Source organism: Lipophrys pholis (assembly GCF_963383615.2).
Source record: "Lipophrys pholis genome assembly, chromosome: 18".
NCBI lineage: Eukaryota > Metazoa > Chordata > Actinopteri > Blenniiformes > Blenniidae > Lipophrys > Lipophrys pholis.
The window spans coordinates 22,905,226-22,924,958 of record NC_137646.1 but is presented as its reverse complement, the minus strand read 5'-3'; the positions used below and the strand labels follow the sequence as shown (position 1 = coordinate 22,924,958).

General features: G+C 41.0%; 1 protein-coding gene across 1 annotated transcript; it reads right to left on the bottom strand.

The window, feature by feature from the left end:
* Positions 1-7,120: 7,120 nt before the first annotated feature.
* LOC308123499 (chymotrypsin A-like) lies at positions 7,121-12,449 on the bottom strand. The gene is made up of 6 exons (XM_080486012.1): positions 12,244-12,449; positions 10,892-10,912; positions 9,759-9,921; positions 8,793-9,052; positions 8,553-8,701; positions 7,121-8,303 (listed from the first exon to the last, which is right to left on the bottom strand). The coding sequence occupies exons 1-6, from the start codon at positions 12,299-12,301 to the stop codon at positions 7,941-7,943; spliced, it is 1,014 nt and encodes a 337-aa protein (XP_080342138.1). The 5' UTR covers positions 12,302-12,449; the 3' UTR covers positions 7,121-7,940.
* Positions 12,450-19,733: the final 7,284 nt, after the last annotated feature.

Sequence of the window (19,733 nt, the reverse complement as noted above, 5' to 3'; positions counted from 1 at the left end):
TTCTGTTTTCTTATTTAACCCTCTATTATGACCCCAAGAAATAAGTTGTTTTTTTTCCTCTTTAAATGAATATGTATTTGTGTTTCTTTTACTATACCCCCAAAATGTGTCGGTTTTAACTTATTCAAATATAAATAATTTATTTTGATTCATCTGTCAATTGTGCATTGATCCTCTGTGTTGATGATTGCAGAAAACATTGGTGTCATCAGCAAATAACACCATCTTCAGTGTGCCTGACATCTTGCATATATTTATTCAGATAAAGGATGAATAATTCAGGGGCCCAACACTGACCCCTGGGGGACGCCGCAAGTTATGTCAAACCCACTAGAACAACAAACACCAATCTTCACAATCTGATTTCTGTTTGTTAAATAACTCCACAGCCGATCCAACGCCTTGCCCCTGATGTCATACCGTTCCAGCTTGTTGAATGAAACTGGTGTTTATCAGCGTTGGAAGGAGGCATAACTGTTTTCATTCTGTGGGGAAATGTTGGAAAGGATAAGTTGCACAGATATTTAAGAGTTGTTTTTTTTTTTTAAATACAATCAATCACCACTATCGTCTAAAAGTCGTCGCAATCAGTTGCTGTCTTATTTTTACATTTTATAACAGTATAATTATTTTCTCGTCCACTGCTGTGAGAGCCATTGAACTCAGGTTTTTAAAAAAAAAATATTATTTATTATATTAATTTACCTTTTGTCTTATTATCTCAGCTTGAGGGCCCTCCATGCCTTTTATCATAAAATGTTGTGGGCGATACATTTTGAAACAAAGGCTCCTTAAAGTGTAATCGGTCATTTTTACAATAAAGCGAGGTACGTGGTGGAGGAGGAGGAGGAGGACGGAGGAATGAATTCATCCGATTCCATGTTTGTTACAGCGTACATATCAAATATAATCATTTCTCATTTCCGACTGGCGCTGCGTGGCGTCGCAGCACAGGCCACCGTCTCATCCAATTTTCCTCCTCTGTGACAACCTTGGAGATTAAATCTGCATAAAATATTTATGTGAAGCAGTCATAATATGCACATTTAATGTAATTGCTCCACCCAGGGATGTTAGCTCTTATGTAAAGGAGAAAAATCCCCAGAAACATAGGACAAAAACCATAAATATTTGAAATGAAGAGTTTCATCTCATCTTTCCTCAATGTGCTTAATTGAAATTGACCCCTTCGGGTTTTTACTGCCGACACGGTCGCTGCTTCACAGTGGAGGTAATAACATATCAAGCTGACTGATCCATTTAGTAATGAGTTGTTTTAAGTACCGAGGCAGTCTGATGGCAGGAAAGAGGAAAGGAAAAGGAGTTAAGGTGAAATAATCAGTGGTTGAACGGACATTTGGTTAAAGTGAAAGAGAGCTTTAGTGTCATTCTACTTAACATAATAAAAAAATCAACAAAAATAGAAATAGAGAATATAGGCAAGAAAAACAGAGCAAGAGTTTAAAATAGAAGTTAAAAAACTGAAATGTGTGATATTACAGTGCAGCCTTAGAATACGTTGTATTTGTCAGGATAGAAATAAATATATATCACAAAAATTATTATGAGGAATTTGAGTATTTTTAGTGGTACACTGAAATTAAGTGAGAGAAGAACGGTCATAAAAAGCATAAAAAAAATGAATTATTGTACAAAAAACCCCCAAATAACCCAGCACAGAGATTAGGAGGTAATCAATTCTTATTCCACTCAAGAAATCCTGCTCCTCTTTTCCCCATTTCCCCCTCTCATGAAGAACCTTTTTAAAATATCTTACTTCAGCCGAACGACTCCTCCTGTGCAGTAACTTCATCATGCTCTTCCCAGTCGTCCTCACCGGGGGCTGCTGCTTCTCCCTTTTAGTCACTTGATTTGGCGTTTCTCCAGCATCTTCCCACAATTCCGTTCTGTTGGTATTAGCCAGAGGAGGAGCGAGAGGGAGGCTGCATGCGAGCTTCTGCTTCGCGCTGATACCACAGTTTAGTGCGGCGCCAGAATATAACCCTCAATGTGCTTTGTAGTTCAGCTGCTGTATTTTCAGCGTGCAGGCCTGGACTGATGAACATCAAGCTTCAATACCACTAAGAATTGCAATCAATTCTATCTTTAACAAGCAGCTTATTGTATTAATTTGGATGTGTGTGTGTGTGTGTGTGTGTGTGTGTGTGTGTACTCACTGTGAGGACATTGTAGTAATTGTAATTCCAAAAAAAGGAATAATTCAATATATCGACATATGATCGTGGCATATTGAATAGATGCAAAGTAGAAAAAAATTCATAGTTTTTGCATTTTCGCCGCAACGTTTTGAAAACGATGTCCATGTTGGGCCACTAGTGGGTGCTGTTGTTTGATTTTATGATGAGACCACACACACACACACACACATGCTCACAGAGAACAATACGCTGGAAACGTAAACGATGGCGAGCACACGGACATGCGTATGGACCGACAATGAACTTTTAGATTCTTTAGACACTCTGGAGGTTGCAGAAGAATTATTTACGACAGCCGTGCTTAGCATGCGCGGGAGCATTCCCCCCCCCAACTTCCGTTGTCCGTGGCTCCGAGCACCATTGCTGCGTAAAGGGGCGACCAAAACGCAATGAAATTGAACATTTTCTATGGAAAACATTGTCGTATCAACGGAGCCTTAGCCTGACGGTCTGAAACAACCTTAAAATCCTCACCTGAAAAACACAAAGAAAGAGGCAACAACTCTGATTTCATCCATAACTATTGAGTATCCAGATTAATTAATCATTTAAAAAATCTGTGGTTTATTTTCACATTATTTCACAAAACACTGACTTGCTCTTATGTTGAATTTTCCCAATATTTTCTCTATTGTTCCAGTCATGATTACTGTAACCACTAGAGGGCGTCTTCTATTAAACAAAGAGACACCAGCTGCCACAGAACTCGTCCAAACAGCACTGAGGCTTCAGGCCAAGTGACGGGCTTTCCTCTGCGTAAAGAAATGAGTGAGGAGAGAGTGTGTTAGTGTGTGTGTGTGTGTGTGTGTGTGTGTGTGTTTTCCTTAAGGGCTTATGCAGTTGTCTTGCATCCTAAAAATGTTAACGTCGCTCAATAGCCTGCGCAGACAGGACACATCAGCATGATTTATAGCTGCGGCGCGTCAGTGAGTAAAGCCTGTAGAGGAGTGCGTTCCCGTTGAGGAGGCGAAGACACTTGTGGCCGCTCGACCAAACGATAACCCGCTCCGAGCCGAGGATTCGCAAAGAGGAACGTTAAAGCGATTCACCCGAGTGTCTCTCCTGGCTTCGGAGGACACAGCAGAGGCGAACGCCGGTGGATTTTTTTCGATTTGTTTGCCAGCCTGGAGCAAGACGGCAGAGAGGAGGGGGGGGAAACCCAGGCAGGAAGATGAAAATGAAGGGAAGGATAAAAAAAAACAAACTGGGAAAGTTTTGAGGGTGAAAAGAAACACGCACACATTGACTGAGTCAAGAGGCCCATGCTGACTCAGCGCTTTCGTCAGATTTGTGTCTGCCCCGAAGAAAGCATATTGCGAGTTCACGAGAGCCAATCCAGGAAGTAGAAAGTCAGCCTGGTATTTATCTGTCGTTTAAAAAGAATCCATATATGTGTAGTTAGAGCGACAAAATGAACATAATTCAACCACAACGCACCTTCCGAAGAGGCGCCGCCTCCGGATCAGGACACGGTGACAAAGCAGATGAACGCAGCTCAAAGCCAAAGATTATTTAAACCACAGTGAGCTGGGTGGATCAGGTCGGTCCAAAGTCGTCAAGAGTTTAAACAGGCGGGGGAAAAAACCCAAAACAAAACAAAAAACAAACCAGGACTCGACAAACAAGTTGACTCCAGAAGGGAGTGGGGAGTTTCTAAGACACTGGTGGGAAACAATCGGAGGGTTTTGGTGGCTTGTGAGCACCGAGGAAGACATTACACCTGAACGCAGAGGAGAGGCCTCGGAACACAAAGGACCCACGCAGAAATGTACCAAAAAAACAACAATAACTAAACGTCAAGATCGGGTGGAAAGTCTGACACATAGTTGGCATCACTGCCAGGTTGTCTCAGACTGGGATTGTGTAACGTACTCTGCGTAAGGGTGGCATGTCATAACTCTTGTTTTATTTTTTTCTAAAGGCGACTTCAGAAAATCTTCCACGTGTAACAGGTTGTGTAGGTTTTAGAGCTGCACTGCAGAGACGTGGTTTCACCGTCGGACTCGATGCGTCCGAAATCTCTAGAAATGCCGATACCACGTAAAATGTAATGAGTGGTGGTTCTTCCCTGCGATGGACACCCCCGTCTTCACTCATAAAGGCTCGGCCATTATCGAGTTTATTTGTTTGTTTGTTTGTTTGGACGGGACAGTGCATATTAATGTACAAGCTCCACGAGGTCACAGTAAATATGCTGGATTTAGGAAAAAGCTAATTTCCGTCCGTTGTCCCACATTAAACCATACAAGGTTACAAACATATAAAAACAATAAGCAAAGACAAAGATGATCAAATAATTCTACCTAAAACCCTACCACAATGTGCAAATATTAAAGTGCTTACTCAGCAGTCTGACATAGGTGAAGTGCCATCGGAGTCGGAGACCTTTTAAATTTTTCATTCTTTTTAAGATTTGGTTTTTTCCCCTCATTTTCACGCCGGCTCAGACTTTCCACCTTCGGTCTGATGGAAAACAAACCCTGCTGCATTTGTTTCGTGAATCTTTTCATCTGAATTCTGGCGAGCTTCTGTCAATCCAACCAGGTCCGTTTGAGTGGCAGGACTGGATTCTACGGGAACTCTGGTGTCGTTCAAACGAAGCCCCGGCTGAAGTCGACGCAGATCAGAGAGCTGTTAATGGAGCGAGCACTACGTGACGGGCGTCAGAGGCTCCGGATCCTCTCCTGCATCGTGCAACGTGCAGCAATAGAGCCTGAAATGAATATAGGGCGGTCTTAGCATGTGAAATACGGAAGAATTTGGTCGCGCAATGTAAATATCAGGTCTCCTCACCTAAGTGCAGACAAGGGTTTGACCTTTAGGTGGCAGCAGAGAGACATACACACACTGAGCAGCGATAAAGTGCGATAAAAGCGTCTGAACATTTTTACAATCAAGAGTTTACAGTTTGTGGAGCGGAATCTTTACGTGGCACAGCTCACATTTGAAATCTGATTTTAACACCTCAGGAAGGAAAAGATGTTCCGTCACCATAAGTTAAGTTAAAAGACGGTCCGGCGTGGATCGGGACGGCCTTGAATAAGTCAATCTGTACTGAGTTTTAAACGGCCAGTCGGTTGTTGGTGTCACTGTTCAAAAGAGGAGATTATATAGTTCACCTTGTTGGCCGACATGATGAAAGGCACGAGCGCAGCGATAGCCTGAAGCTACGCCGCGCTCAAAAAACGATGGGGTACAGTCATGTCTCAAAAAAAAACAACCCCCCGCTCATTATAAATTAAATTCACCATGACCGAACCCCATCTACCTGTCTGATTGATTTGTAATTTCTTATTCTTTTTTGGAAATATGAAACGCACGCCTCCAATTTAGTGGCATCGACTTTCTGTCACTTCTCATGCTGCTGCTGTTTTTTGAAATCCGGGCCGGCGGGTTTGATTTAAGTCCATCGTGAACGTCTTTAATGAGACGTTGATTTTTCCACATTGTTCTTGACGTTCCGCCTGCAGCCCCGGAACGGAGCAGTGTTCATGCTGCACGGGTTAATTGCTCGTTTATTTGCTGCGGTGGTGGTCAAGGGTATTTCTGCTGATTTATTTTATTCATTTATTTTTTAATTTACAAAAAATCAAGCGTGCACACCTATGATCCTTTCTCTTGCTTGATCCGATCGTATTAATTCAGAACGTCAGCGGCTTACTGATACTACTAGTGAATGGGAATCTTATTTGATTTTTACCTGAACAATGTTTTTACATGTATTTTTCTACTGGATCTAAGTAGAAAGAAAAAAAACCCGATATTAATGTATATCAATAGTCCAATATAACAGGATCACCATTAAAATATACGTGACTTCATTAAAAAAAAAAAAAAAAAAAGCCAATTTTAGGGGTTGAGCTTAAAAAGTTTGATATATAGTTTTGATACAGGTACAAAAACTGTATATTATGCTGTATTTATGTACTTTCAATCATGATTCAAGATGGTGACGGTTTAATTACATTTGACCTGCTTTTGCATCGTCCTTGTTTTCCAGCATTTTTGACATTTTTTACATTTGAGCTGTTGTAACCATTTTGGCTCATTTTAAACAATTTTCTCCCCGATTTAAAACTTTTTTTTTTATCTTTTTAGAAATTCAAGTCTTTCCTGGGTTTTATTTTAAACCCATTTTATAATTTCCCCCTCCCTTTCTTGCTGTTTTAGGTATTTTTACCTATTTTACGTGTACTTTTTTTCCTTGAAATACTTTTTCCCGCCAAGAGTTAAGAGTCCGTTTAACTCCGCTTATTCACGTATAATTTTGTGAAAGCTTCATGGAGCTGCAGAGCTCGGCTTCTAGATCATCTGAAGACATTTTCAGGAGGCTGTGGAAAAAGTCTATAGAAAAACACAATATGCATCACTGAGAATAAAAGTAACACGCCGCCGCAGTTCCACAAAAACAATACAACCGCTGTCGATGCTTCAGGCATTGTTGGTTGTTTTTTTGTTTTTCTTTCAATCAACCACCCAGAACATATTGGAGTTCGGGTTCTACGGCGGCCTGTTGGGAGCGGCGGCTGCATCCATGTGTGAATATTTGAAAAATTTTAATGAAAAAACTAAAATGGAGATGCATCTGGCTCATTATTGTTTCACTTCTATTAAACCTTGAAGAGCATTTAAGGACACTGCGACATAAAATAAAACAAAAAAAATAACAACTCGGACACACTCGGGGTGCATGTAATTTCTCACCTGACTGAACCTGCAGACCAGGAGAGATGAGTCACACTCCTCTGCCAGGTTAAACGCCGTCTGTGTGTGTGTGTGTGTGTGTGTGAGACTTTCTAATCCTTCCCGTAGAGCGCCATGGGAAATGAGGGAATCAAGCCTCGGCTTTCGATTAATACAGATTGAGAGTCAGTTAGCTCGTGAAGGGATTTGTTCTTTTTATGATTATGTGTATTTATTGGACCGAACCAATCGTTTGTTGAACTTGTACACCTTCAGATAATCATGTACATCACAGCTTCCCAGTGTTTTCTTTTATTTGTTTGATCTTTTCTGCTTTGAATCTCTTTTTATGACACAAATTTTCCATCCATCAAATCTTCAATACTGTTTTATTCAGTTTCGGGGTTGGAGGGCAGCTTCAGCCGATCCCCGCTGAAAGACGGTGAACTCTAATGGTGTCGCACACCGACTGCGTCTGAGGGGAGGAAGGGCTTTGTTTATGATGTGCTTTACCACCAGCGGCAGGTCCTTCCTGTTCTCCACTGCACGGGTCAGGCACAGGATTAAATAAGAAAACCCAAAGCCTTTGCAGGTTTATGTGTCGTTTATTTTCTATAATTTTTTTTAAGTCACAACACGTGACTGAAAACTTAAAAATCCCTTTACAAGATTCAAAGTGATTTAAGCAAAAGTGAATCAAAGTTTGACAAATCAACATTTCAACACACGGAATTACAAAATCACTTAGAAGAGGCTTTATTTCTTACTTCTTTAAGAAGCTTTTAGATTTATAAGTCGACAGCTCACCTCCAGCATGTGTCAAAAGTTAAAAATAAAAGCGATGGTTAACAAACAAGAGCCACAAACTATTTGAAACGTCAAAATAGTTTGCCGGTTTGATCGCCGATCGATCGTAACCAAACGTCCTATTTGACCTTTTCTATGTTTGTTTTTTTTTAACAACAGACTGCAGAAGAAATCCCCCCCCGATACGGTGCGATAAAGTGAAAAGCAAAGCAGCATCGTGAACGAGTGAGATCACATCACGCCACCGCCAGCCAACACGTGCAGCGACAAACCGACGACGCAGAGGGAGAAGAAGTGGGTGAAGTGGGTCGGATTTTCTCCGCCGCCGAAGATGCTGTCCTCTCTGGTGGTTGAGTGGAAGGGGGAGCTTGTTGGACAGATGAAGACTGAATCCGGGTCAAAGCCCATCGAGGTGAAGGTCATAAAGCCGACGTCCGACCCGTTGACGCGCGCTTTGATCCAGTCCTCGTACCGGGACACGCGGGTGTAGACCCCGGGTCTCCTAGGAAAACCGCAGCCAATTCCGAAACTCACAACTCCGGTCTGGACCCAGTATGTGGACATCTTGGTCATCAGTGGGCCTCCAGAGTCTCCCTGTTGAAAAGACATTGACAAATTTAGAGGTCCTAAGTATAACCTCGTACATCTCCCGCAGAGGATGCAGAATTATGATAAAAAGAACTAATTGCACGTCTCTTAGTTAACAAATGATGCATGTGTTTGATATTTATCTTGAGAAAATGTAGTAGAGGTTCCCAGAATCCTCTCTGGGAGGCTGTCCTGCCTCCTCCTGTCCTCATGTTCCTCCACTCATTACTTAAGAAGACAGAAAGGTTTGGTCACCAGGCACGAGTCCAACCATCCAGCTTCCTTGCCGGCACAGATCATGTTGTCAGTGATGTCAAAAGCATCGCTGTAGTAGCAGCCACACCGATTGTTCCCCACTATCGGTACGTTCACCTCCTGCAGGACGTCGGCCAGAAAGAAGTCATCTGATTGGAGAGATTTCAGAAGGTAGTGAGGAATCCAGCGACTGAAATGAAATGTTACAAAAAAAAAAAAAAAACGAAATCGGCAGCTGACCAGTGACACCAAAACCGGTGACCCAGCTGCTGACGCCGGAGTGGACGACGCTGTTTCTCGCGGACAAGCAGATGGGCCGGATGCTGTCTGAGAAAGTCACCGGAGCCGAGAGCTTCACAAGACATATGTCGTTGTCGAACGTCAAAGAGTCGAAGCCACGGTGGCAGATGATGTCCACCACGGACATGGTCACGGCGCCGGCGCCCGGGCTGGTCCTGTTGTGGAGGCCGAGGATGACTTTTGTGTCGTTCACCTGATCTCTGGAGGACGGAAAGAAAGAGGACAAGAAGGACGCTCGGATCAGACGCGACGTTGTAGCTGCGACCTTCATATAAACGTGCCGTTTTGTTTCCATCGAAGGTAAAAGTTTGCACACGTTTTATATCGGAGGCATCAGTTTCGCAGTGTGCATCAATACAACAGAGACAAAGCCCGAGTTCTGTTTTGCCTCGTTTCCACGGAGACGGGAGTTGGAGCATTTCCCCCCCCCCAAAAAAAGTTGTGTTTCCAGTGGATTCCGAGCGAAGCCTTGGTGTCCCTCACCATCTCTGGAGGTCCGCATCAGCAACTTCGAAAGCTTCAATCGTGTTTATATGAAAGTGAGTTTCTTTGCTTTGATGCAAGTTGTTGTAATGCGATGAAAACAAGTTTACATCCTGTCAAAAAACTGCTTTTTTACTAATTGTGGAGATGAAATATACAAAGAAAAGTTTGTTATTTTTAGCTTTGCTTCCTGTCACAAAACCAAGTCGAGCATTTTTCATTCTTCACGTATGTTTTTTATTTTTTTTGTAACTCTACCTTGTAATTAAGTACTAATTTTTGATATGTTGTACATAACACCGACTATGTATGACTTAAAAATGTATTTAAAAATAACACTACTTATAGTTAGAAAAATGCAACATGAGGATTAGTAGTGATGTACTATATATAAGTATAATTGTGTGGCAGTTGTTCTCTTACTCTGTCAGACAGTGAGCGGCTGTCAGAACCCATCGGTTGCTGATCAGGGATCCTCCGCAGGTGAAGGAACCAAACACTTCCAGAGCAGCCTGCCACGGCCAACTGGCCGGAATTGCATCCTGGCCACCCACGATTTTGTTGTTATTTACAGCCACGCCGCATTCTGGGGAAAAAAAACAAAAAAACAAAACAATGATCACCGGTTCTCGGCACACGGTTCTCATTGATGATGCAGTATTGATATTTAACAATGGGGCTGATTTCTGAAAAGTGCTATATAAATACAGCTTTTTTATATTTTTGATTTATAGATTTGATCTTTAATTTATTCCATTCTCAATGTCTGAACCTGTTTTTCCAGCCTGGGTGAGTTATTCTCACTGCCATCAAGGATTATTGTTAGAAAGAAGAGGCTTATGTCAACTGGCATTCGTCCAAATTGATTGTTATATTTACACGTGATTGGAAGGATGAAGGTTGTTTTAAGCGCATACGAACTAGATATCGGTTGACAATACAACAAGGGTGAAAACATCACATGTATGATTGGACGTCCTTGTTGTGTTGTTGGGTTTGCTTTAAATCAGTCTATACTCTTCAGATAATACGTCATATTTCCTGAAAACAAAGGTTTAAGGATATTTCTAAATAGGCCATAATTCTCCTGTAATTAACTTATAATAGTTACTGTCAAACCACCAAGTGCTCAAAGTAACTGTATTTGGTTTCTTGCACCCAGAAAGGGTTAATCTTACTGATATATCTTCTAACACGTCCGACCTGGAACTTTGATATTCGATGAATGCTGCGGAACAGGTTCATTATTCTAATTTTTTTTTGTCTTCCTGAGCGACTGTACGAGTGGAGCGTTTGGTGAATCATTTCTTTCCGAGGTAATTTACCTGCACCTTCCTTTGTTTACTTTGTTTGTAGTTCACAGTTTACGTGTTCGGCTTCATCCTCGCGAAACGTTTTAATAACCTTCAGTTGTCGCAGTTTGACAAGTCACTCTGTCAGATGTCCAACCGAGACAAGAAGATGCTGTGTCCTCCTGGTTGGGATGTTTAAAACTCGATATGGCAACGACAGGATTCGTACTTTACCGCCGGTGGAAGGAAAACTGGAATACTTACGGGGCCCCTGTGAGTGACAACCTGAAATAAAAAAAACACACTTGTTAGTTGAAGATATTCGTTCCCAATATTTCCACTTCTGCTTCTACTTCAACAGATTTGATAGATAATAAAAATGTTTGATTCTCGCATATTTCGTTCAGCATAATGATTTTTTTAAAAAAATATGATGTAATTAAATATTAAGAAAATTAAATGTGGAAAACAACAAGGAACGGGTGTGGAATTTTATTAGTTTAATAACTTAGAGAAACGTCTAAATAATTAAATCACAATTCCTGTGTACATTATAAAGAAACGTGTTTACACTGATTTATTTTAGATTGTTTATGTAAATGTTTGTATGTCATTGTGTGAGTATGAATTGAATCCTACTGAAATGAAAATGGCAAAATGTTTATTTTCTTTCCTCAGAAAATGACAACTTTCAATGCAGAAGATATATTGAGTTACTTTTGTCACTTCTAATGAAAACCAACAGCTTATTTAAGGAGTAAACTACATTTTGTCCAACTATATGCGGATTTTGTTGCGCTGATTCTATATGATTCAGTTTTTTTTGCACTGGTGTGTGACTTGTTGTCACATCAAAGAGGAGCTTTGCACTTTGGACTTTATGGATATTGACTGATGTTTACCTGAACAGGCTTTGTGTTGCTTTTGAGTCATTTATTTCTTCGTCACCCTTCAACATGATCCCCCACCTTTGGTTGACTTTCTCTTTTCTTGTGTTGATCATCAACCCGTTGTTAAACTACACCAATGCTGTACAATCACGTCAGATTTCCTGCTCAAATATCTATTCATTAACTCTCATAAGAAGTAAATAAATAAATTTTTTTCAGTGTAAGTACAACAGCAAATTATATCAGTATCAGTTTATTTGTTACGTGTTCATATTTGCCTTCATTCTGATTCAAATTAAGTCATAATAGCAGAGAAAACACAAAAAAACCATACAAAATTAGGCTTTTTTCTTTTGCAATTACAATTTTCTTTCACCTTAACACCGCTTAAGGTTCAAACTTGATTATACTACTATGTCTTTCCAAAGTTGTCTCTACTTTATATGAACTCAAATCACAACGAAATGAGAAATTCTAACATTTCAAAGTGGGATTTTTAAACAGTTTGTGAGTATAAACACAAACTCTTCTGTAGTTTCACCGTGCGGTTGTGTTTAAATACACATTAAACTTGGAAAATTGAACTATTTTTGATAATGCATTTCAAGTTCAAGTAAAAAAAACAAAAAACACAAAACTTAAATAACCCAAAGCATGTTTCTAAAGCACAAAAAAAACCTGTCCTTCCAGGTTAACATGAATAGAATATGAAACTTTCTCTCTCACCTTGGTGATACACAATGAGCATCACCGTCAAAGCACGCGCGACCTGCAGCACCGCCATCGTGACCAAACCTCTGCCACCTTCTCTTCCACATTAAATACCACCATTTTCACGCGCTCGGCTCCGCCCACAGCCGCTCCACCCCCTGACTCCACATCAGGATTCTGAGAAGCAGCCGTCGAACACGTTGTGCTCGATGCTGTTGTGCACATATAGGCGCTGTCGATTTGAGGAATGCATTTACAGTGACACTGTGCGAAAGGCCGATACCTTTCTCCCTCAATGGTTTTTGAACACATGATAATCCTGGCTCTGAATCAGACGGATTGTTTCTCAGCATTCTCCCGCGGGGCGGCTCGGGCCTGCCGCACGGTGAGTCGGCCCTGTGTCCTGTAGGACCTCTAAACTTTAAGGACAAAAAGTGGATCTGATCTTTAAAATACATTTTTCCGTGGATTTACACTCACTTTTGCCTGATAATCCAATTTAAGCTTGAACAATGTCATTATGGTAAATAGATTTAGATAGTACATTGTATTGCTAAACTATTGAGAAGGACTAAAACTCTGTCTCTAATCTGAATGTACATGCATGCATTTGATATTTGTTGATGCAGATTATTGGCAAAAGAGCCGCCCGAGGTGCGACGTCACAGTTCCAACCGGGTCCGAAACACATAAGACCATAAGACACAGCAGCCAATCAGAAAAAAACCCCACATATTAACACAATGAAACGCGTTCAGATTTGCATCCTCCCACAACAAAAAACCACAGCCCAGCTCCACAGAGAGATCCAGAGTGATCTACTAAAGTTTAAATCAATACTTCATTCATGTAGAAAAGAAAAGAACTAAAGATTAAATGCAAGATGCCTTATTTGGTCAGTAGGTTAATAAACTACGGGGGGGTGTGGGGGTCAAACATAAGCCGGCCAGCAAGAAGCTCCAATCCGGCCAAATCACCAAGAAAATTATAAAAAATTCTGGCTTCTGGCAATTTGCCAGCCCGTTGGGCTAATGTAATTCTGTACTCTTCCTGTTTTGGAACAATACACGGCAAGTCGTGCTGAGTCCAAACGTTTTATGTTTCAGAGAGTACACCGAGTACGCTGTTAAACTTGTTTTACAGATAATTTTTTTTTTCTTCCCCTCATTTCTTGTCCCGATTCATTAATCTGCCCTGCAACTTTATAGACATTTCTGTTCCTGTTACCGAACACTGAGGCCATTTTTGTTGTTTACCAGTGCTGGTGGGGAAAACTGGATTGTTGTGAGGTTTCCAGTTGTCCTATTGTCTCCTCCTTCCTAGTCAGATATCATGTCCGGCACCCGCCGTCCCCCCTCCTTCCCCGTGGATTTCAGCCTTTCTCTCGTTGTGGTCTGGGTCAGTTCGTCTCATCCCATTCCCGACATCCCAGCCGTCTCTCTTGTTACCTGTTTCCTGGTTTTTGGACTGGTTTTGTTTAGAATTTTGTGTGTGTGTGTGTGGGGGGGGTTTCTCTCCCTTGGACTCTTCTGCCTTCTTCGTTTGGGAATAAACTCGGTCCGTGGGGCTTTTCGGGTCCACGACTCACGACGGAACGGACTGAACTCAATGGGCCGCATGCAGAAATCTGCGCTCACCTCTATGTGACGCACTGTAGACATTCAATGGCGGCCACAGATGTTCGAGGTGCAGCCAGATCTTTTTCCATGTTTGGTTGACGGAGGTCTTTCTTTATCTTCGCTTGACCTTCAGATATTCATTCCTTTTGGCTCGAGGTCTCATAAAATGAAAGCATCGCTGTGGAGATGTGCAGTAATAATGACGGCTGCTCAAACTTCATGTTTGTGGCATCAAATGCGATGAAATGAAAGTTGTCGATTATTTACCAGGTTGCGTCCACCAACCGTTCCATGTGTGTCGGCGTCTTGGAGCTCGGGAGCAGAAAGACGTTTAAACACAGGTGTGTACGGCAGGTTTACAACGTCGTTCATTTCCATGGCGAGGGCCGAGGACTTGTTTGACACGTAAGTCGGTGAAATCAATTAAAAGAGAAAAACCCAACATTTTCTTTTTCTTTTTGAGTGAAAGACATCAGAGGAGCTGTTCATTATTAAAGCTGCTTTCATCAAGACACGAGTGCGGCACATTGACAGCTTCATTTTCATGGAGGTTTTTTTTTTTTTTTTAATGTCTACTGCCTTATGAGCTCTATAATAAGAAAAGTCAGAGGTTGTAATCTCTCATTTACATGCAATTCACATGCGCCCGTGTTTGTACTTGATGAATAATGTAATATTGCTACTCTTCGGGGCCTTATGAAGTTAAATAAAGGCCAATATGTTAATGGAATGGTCTTGTATGTTCAATATTTTAATAATTCATTGTGCAGAACATTTTTAAAGTGATGCATTTGTATTATCGCCGACATATCAAGACTTGCTAATGCACATTGTGATTTTATGGTGGATTGAAAAAGTTGCTGCCCAGCGCTCTGACAGGCCAGGTGTAAAAGGCTTACCTGTCAGGTGTGCAGGAACTCAGCGGCAGAGCTCCTCGCAGCCATTTACAGACTGGGCTTTGATATGGACATTAAGTTGAATGCATTTTGTTTGTAAAGCCAAATGGGGGATTTTCTTTAAATCAACTGAAAATATATATTTTGCAACTGTTAAGAGCGTTTGATGGACTTCAGTGCTGTATTTTGGTTAATCTACCACAGTTTGAAATATACAAATTAAATTAAATGATTACTAATTGGTTTTTTTGTTGTTTTTTTTACCTAAAAGAACTTTCGCCTGCTGTTTCAATAAAGAAGAATGAATTTGAAGGACTGGTTCTTTGAGTAAAGTCCAGTTCAAAAATATCCTGTGAAGAGAAAACTCTTTTCAAGTCAAGAGCGGCACAATTAAAGGGACTTGACGCCTGTACATGACTGACGAAATCAAGTCTTTACAAATACATAATGTGAGATAATGATAAAGAAAACTGCTGAGATCAAGTAAAAACTTGTTTAAAATGCACAATAAATGCTTATATGAGGCCAATAATATGTTACATATAATAATAATAGATTTTATTTGTGACGCAATTTACATTTAAGCGGGCTCACGGTGAGCAGGGGCAATAGAAGGACGAGACAGCAGCTTCGGAACTGTTTTAATGTACGACAAAAAGATGACAGAACCCTGTGACTGGACGTGTAAACGGCGAAAAAACACAACTTTTACGAAAATCCTGCTCATGTGCACCAGGGCCGTAGTAAACCTCGTCACATGTGCGAATAGATGGACGACAACCAACAAGGTGTCATGACTCCGAGTCCACATTCTCCTGGAAAATCCGTAGTTTTATAACTGAGTCACTGTGATAACGATCCATTACAAAAAATAAACAGCAGCACCCACTAGTGGCCCCACAGGGAAACTACATTCCGTGTAAATGGACCTCGTTTTTAAAAGTGTTGCTCGCTAAACGTGGAACATTTCTGAAATGAAAACACAACAATGATGCGTTTTCACTTGAAACTTTCTCATATAAACGCGACCGTAAATTAAGACAACCCGTCCTTCGCCTGTCCACTGACTTTGAGGGACGAATTTCACCGATAAAATGAATTCATGAAGCAGTACAACGCCGGATAAGTTCGTAAAGTAAATTGGTATTTTAAGTAATTGGTGACAAATTGATGTATTTCATTCCTGACGCATTTAAGTAAATATTTAATGGTTGATTTATTTATTTGATGTGGGTACATTTCTATGTAAAAACATACCTGGATCAATAGAAGCTATGTTGGCAGCTCACACCATAACTCATGCGTCTCTTGTGAAAAGAAAACAGTCAAAGGTATTTGCCTTGTGAAAGGAATGTTCTAAGAACTGCTTTCTAAAGTCCCAGTATTCAGAGCTGCAACGATCCGGAGTATCACAGTTCTCCACTGCAGCTCAAGGGGAAGTGACTTGACAGTTTTTCTGTGTTCTTGACGGCAACAAAGCCGCGCTCTAATCTGCCATGTCGTGTGAACCTGCGTCAAGCCAGACCGACGGCCAGAGATGCAGTCAAACACGTTGTGCCGGCTCGATGCCGCGAAAACAAAGACAATACTGTACATTATCTCAAAATGCCATGAGGTCAAAGTGCCAAGCTTTGTCTTTTTATTTTTACAAGCAAGCTGAAGGGAAATTGTGACTCAAGTCAGATAATAAGCAGATTATAACAGAAATTCCATAATTAAAAAGTGACATGAGGGTGTCAAACATGAGGCCCGTGGGCCAAAACCGGCCCGCAAGAGGCTCCAATCTGGCCGAACCACCAAGCAAATGGTTGGATCACATCAGATAAAAAATTTTTTAAAAACCTACTGAATCCCTAGTAAAAAAAAGAGTAACTTGTGCACTGCGGGTGGATCAACAGACATAAAACTGAGAAGAAATCATCTGATTTCAACAAGCTGCAGCCCTGAAGACCATTTCTCTCTTCAACAGCCTCAGAACATGCAGAGACAAAAAGTTTTTGAAAACACCGGCGAAGTGGATTCCTCAGATTTGAGGAAAGTGTTCGAAGGTGAGGCTGTGTTGCCATGCAGGAGCCGTGACGGGTAAAGATCAGGTTGATCGTGGGGCGATACGGAGCGGCCGGGCCCGCCGTGGTGATAGCTGATTATTTGATGCAATCACATGAAATCGCCTAATCCCTCTCAATCAAACGGGCAGAGGCTATTGATTGGCTGCGAGCGGTGAATGGAGACGCCGTCCTCTTTATGTGGGCGTGTTCGCAGGAATCACTCGAGAGCTGAGCCCCTCCGTTCTCATATTTTAATCTTCCTTTTTGGCATCGCGTTATTTCTGTCACACGCCGAAGGACAGAGACGGTAATTTACATCCACTCGAATGCAGGCACTCTGAAGCCACTGCAGCTGGTTGACGACCGATGATGTGTGCGTTCTCCTCCCCTGATGAAAAGTGACGAGTCATTCCCGCTTAATGGCCGTGTCTGGTTGGAGAATTATAATCAGGAAGACGTCACCGGAGAGGCCCTCATCAATCCCCAGATAAAGGAACGCTGGGCTCAGGCAATGGGCAGGAAGGCAACACTGAGATTATATAGCTGAAGCAGATATTTAGAACTAAGGCTCGAGCTCATGTGTCTGCACATCACTCCAGTATTGATTTTTCTCATTGATCCGAGCTGACGTTTTACTTTAATCCCCTAATTTTAAAGAGAAACATCTTATGTCTATATTTTTGCAAAACCAAAGATTTACTATGGATAATTACTCCAACCTTAATATGAAGGATATTTTTGATGAAATCTGGTGCAAAATACAGTGAAATGTCTAGAAATCTTCTCCTATAGCTGGATTATGTGTGTTTTAACAAATACAGATAATTTTTTATCTTTTTTATTTTTTTTGACAACAAAAGATATAAGTTGCATGTACAGTGTTTATCTATTGTGAATCTTAAAACGTGCCGAGGTGAGCAATGTGTCACATGTGAACAATGGAATGTAGATCCTTTTGCAGAGTTTGAGTGAGGATCTAGAGACATTTTTTTTTGAAAGGAATAAAACCCAAACCTGTGTGACTCGATTTTCATTTGAAAAGTGAGTTGATCATGACGCGGCAGTTGTTAGTAAAAGGGAATGTGCGGATGTTTATCGCCAGATGCCGACGTCTTCAGACGGAACAGATACTAAGGAGGAGTTAAAAAAACAAACAAACCTGGCAGCATTGTGGTGGGCGGTTGCCAAAAAGGCTTCAGGCGTCTGTGAGATCCAGCTGGAATTACAGTGAACAATGACGATGCTTGGCTCCAGGTTTCGCCGACTGTTGGATTACAAATCTGAGGAAAACAATTGTGTTAACTTGTTGGCAAAACGACAAAGGTCACAATTTGTAAAAACGCTTTTTTGTTTCTGCAAGAGATGCAATCCGCCCGGCAAAATGAAATTTACCAGCTGTGGGAAATCATGACAATAGCTGCAGTACATTGATTTCACCACCAGGGGCGCACTTTAGCTTATTATGTGGTGAGTCTGTTCAGGTGATCAGGATTACCACACAGTTGGATAAATGTGTCTACATTAAAGGTAATTTCTAGAATCTAGAAGTTATTCTGATCATAACATGAACTAGCTGACTATTTTTGAGTTCCAGCCACATGTGACCAAATGTTTTAAGCGTTTGAAGACGTAAATAGCAGAATAAAAATCCATTGTGATCTGTTGTAAAAAGCACTTGGTGAACTGAGACATGATATTGTTGAAATTTCAAGCTTGTCATGTTTTTTTATTTCATTAAATATGAACTTCTTGATGATATATCAATGCTTTGTTGCACTAAGGCAAAGACAGATTTAAAGTTCTAGTTATTTATAGATTAAAGAGATTAAACTGAGTTTGACACCCCTCTTCATGCATTACATATAAATCAAAAAGATGTTAACAGCCTTTATTTCTATTCATTTATCTGTGATTAATCATTTCATTATGTTAAAAAAAACATTTCTACTGAAACATTATAATATTTTGGAACACTAAATACAGATTTTTATAACTTATAAGATAAAATAATTCAGTTTATGTATTAATAAACAATCTAACAATTGTGGAAAATTCATGGTTTGAATTTAATTGTGTTGAAAACTAACTTTGCCATTGTAATTTATTTGAGAAATACATTTTAAGAATTAAAAAGTATATTTTTGGGGTATTTTCACTGTGGTTCTTCTATTGAATCTATGTACACGAGAGTGCGTGATCATATCTGTGTTTGTGAGTGACTCACTACAGTACCGTCAACATACATCCAACATGAGCCCTCTGATTTGTGTCCCGCAGTCATAATAGAGATTGCGCCGCTGCGGCTGCTGGCTCATTTATCTCAGCCCGTAGACTCAATATATCGACAGCCCTCTTCCCCGGGCATACAGCAGCCCTTCTGATAATCCCCAGACTATCACCAGCTTTCAGCAGCATGTGAATGAAACTGTCGAGACAAAATATGAACGCTCACCTTGACTGTTTTTTCCGATGTAGGAACAGAAAATTATTCGTGACGGTAAAAAATCTGCTTCACATGTGGCAATGAAGCCGTGGCTGCTTGCATCATGCATGTGCATGTGGAAATAATTCTTGCTATTATAGTTGATTCTTTGCTGTGCAGCCAGGTGAGGAAGCTCTGCCATGCAAAAGCTGCAGAAGCCTGTGAAGGGATGTTTTCCACAAGGGAGCAATGCAAGAATTATTCAAGGACTGAAACAAACAATAGTTACAGTTCACGCAATGTGTTTCTTGGCGGCATGACGTTTTAAGAACAGCCTCCGTTTTATGCCAAAACTGAACCAACTTATGCTTGTCAAAGTCCAAAGGCAGCGTGTCCTGCAGCTCCCAGTGCTCACTAAAAATCTTTATTTTTTGGAGGTTGGAAGGGGTTTCTCTGGCTGGAGATCTTTCGAGTTGTGCCATCTGGAGCAAGAGTCTGCTACAGCAAACAGATGTGGATT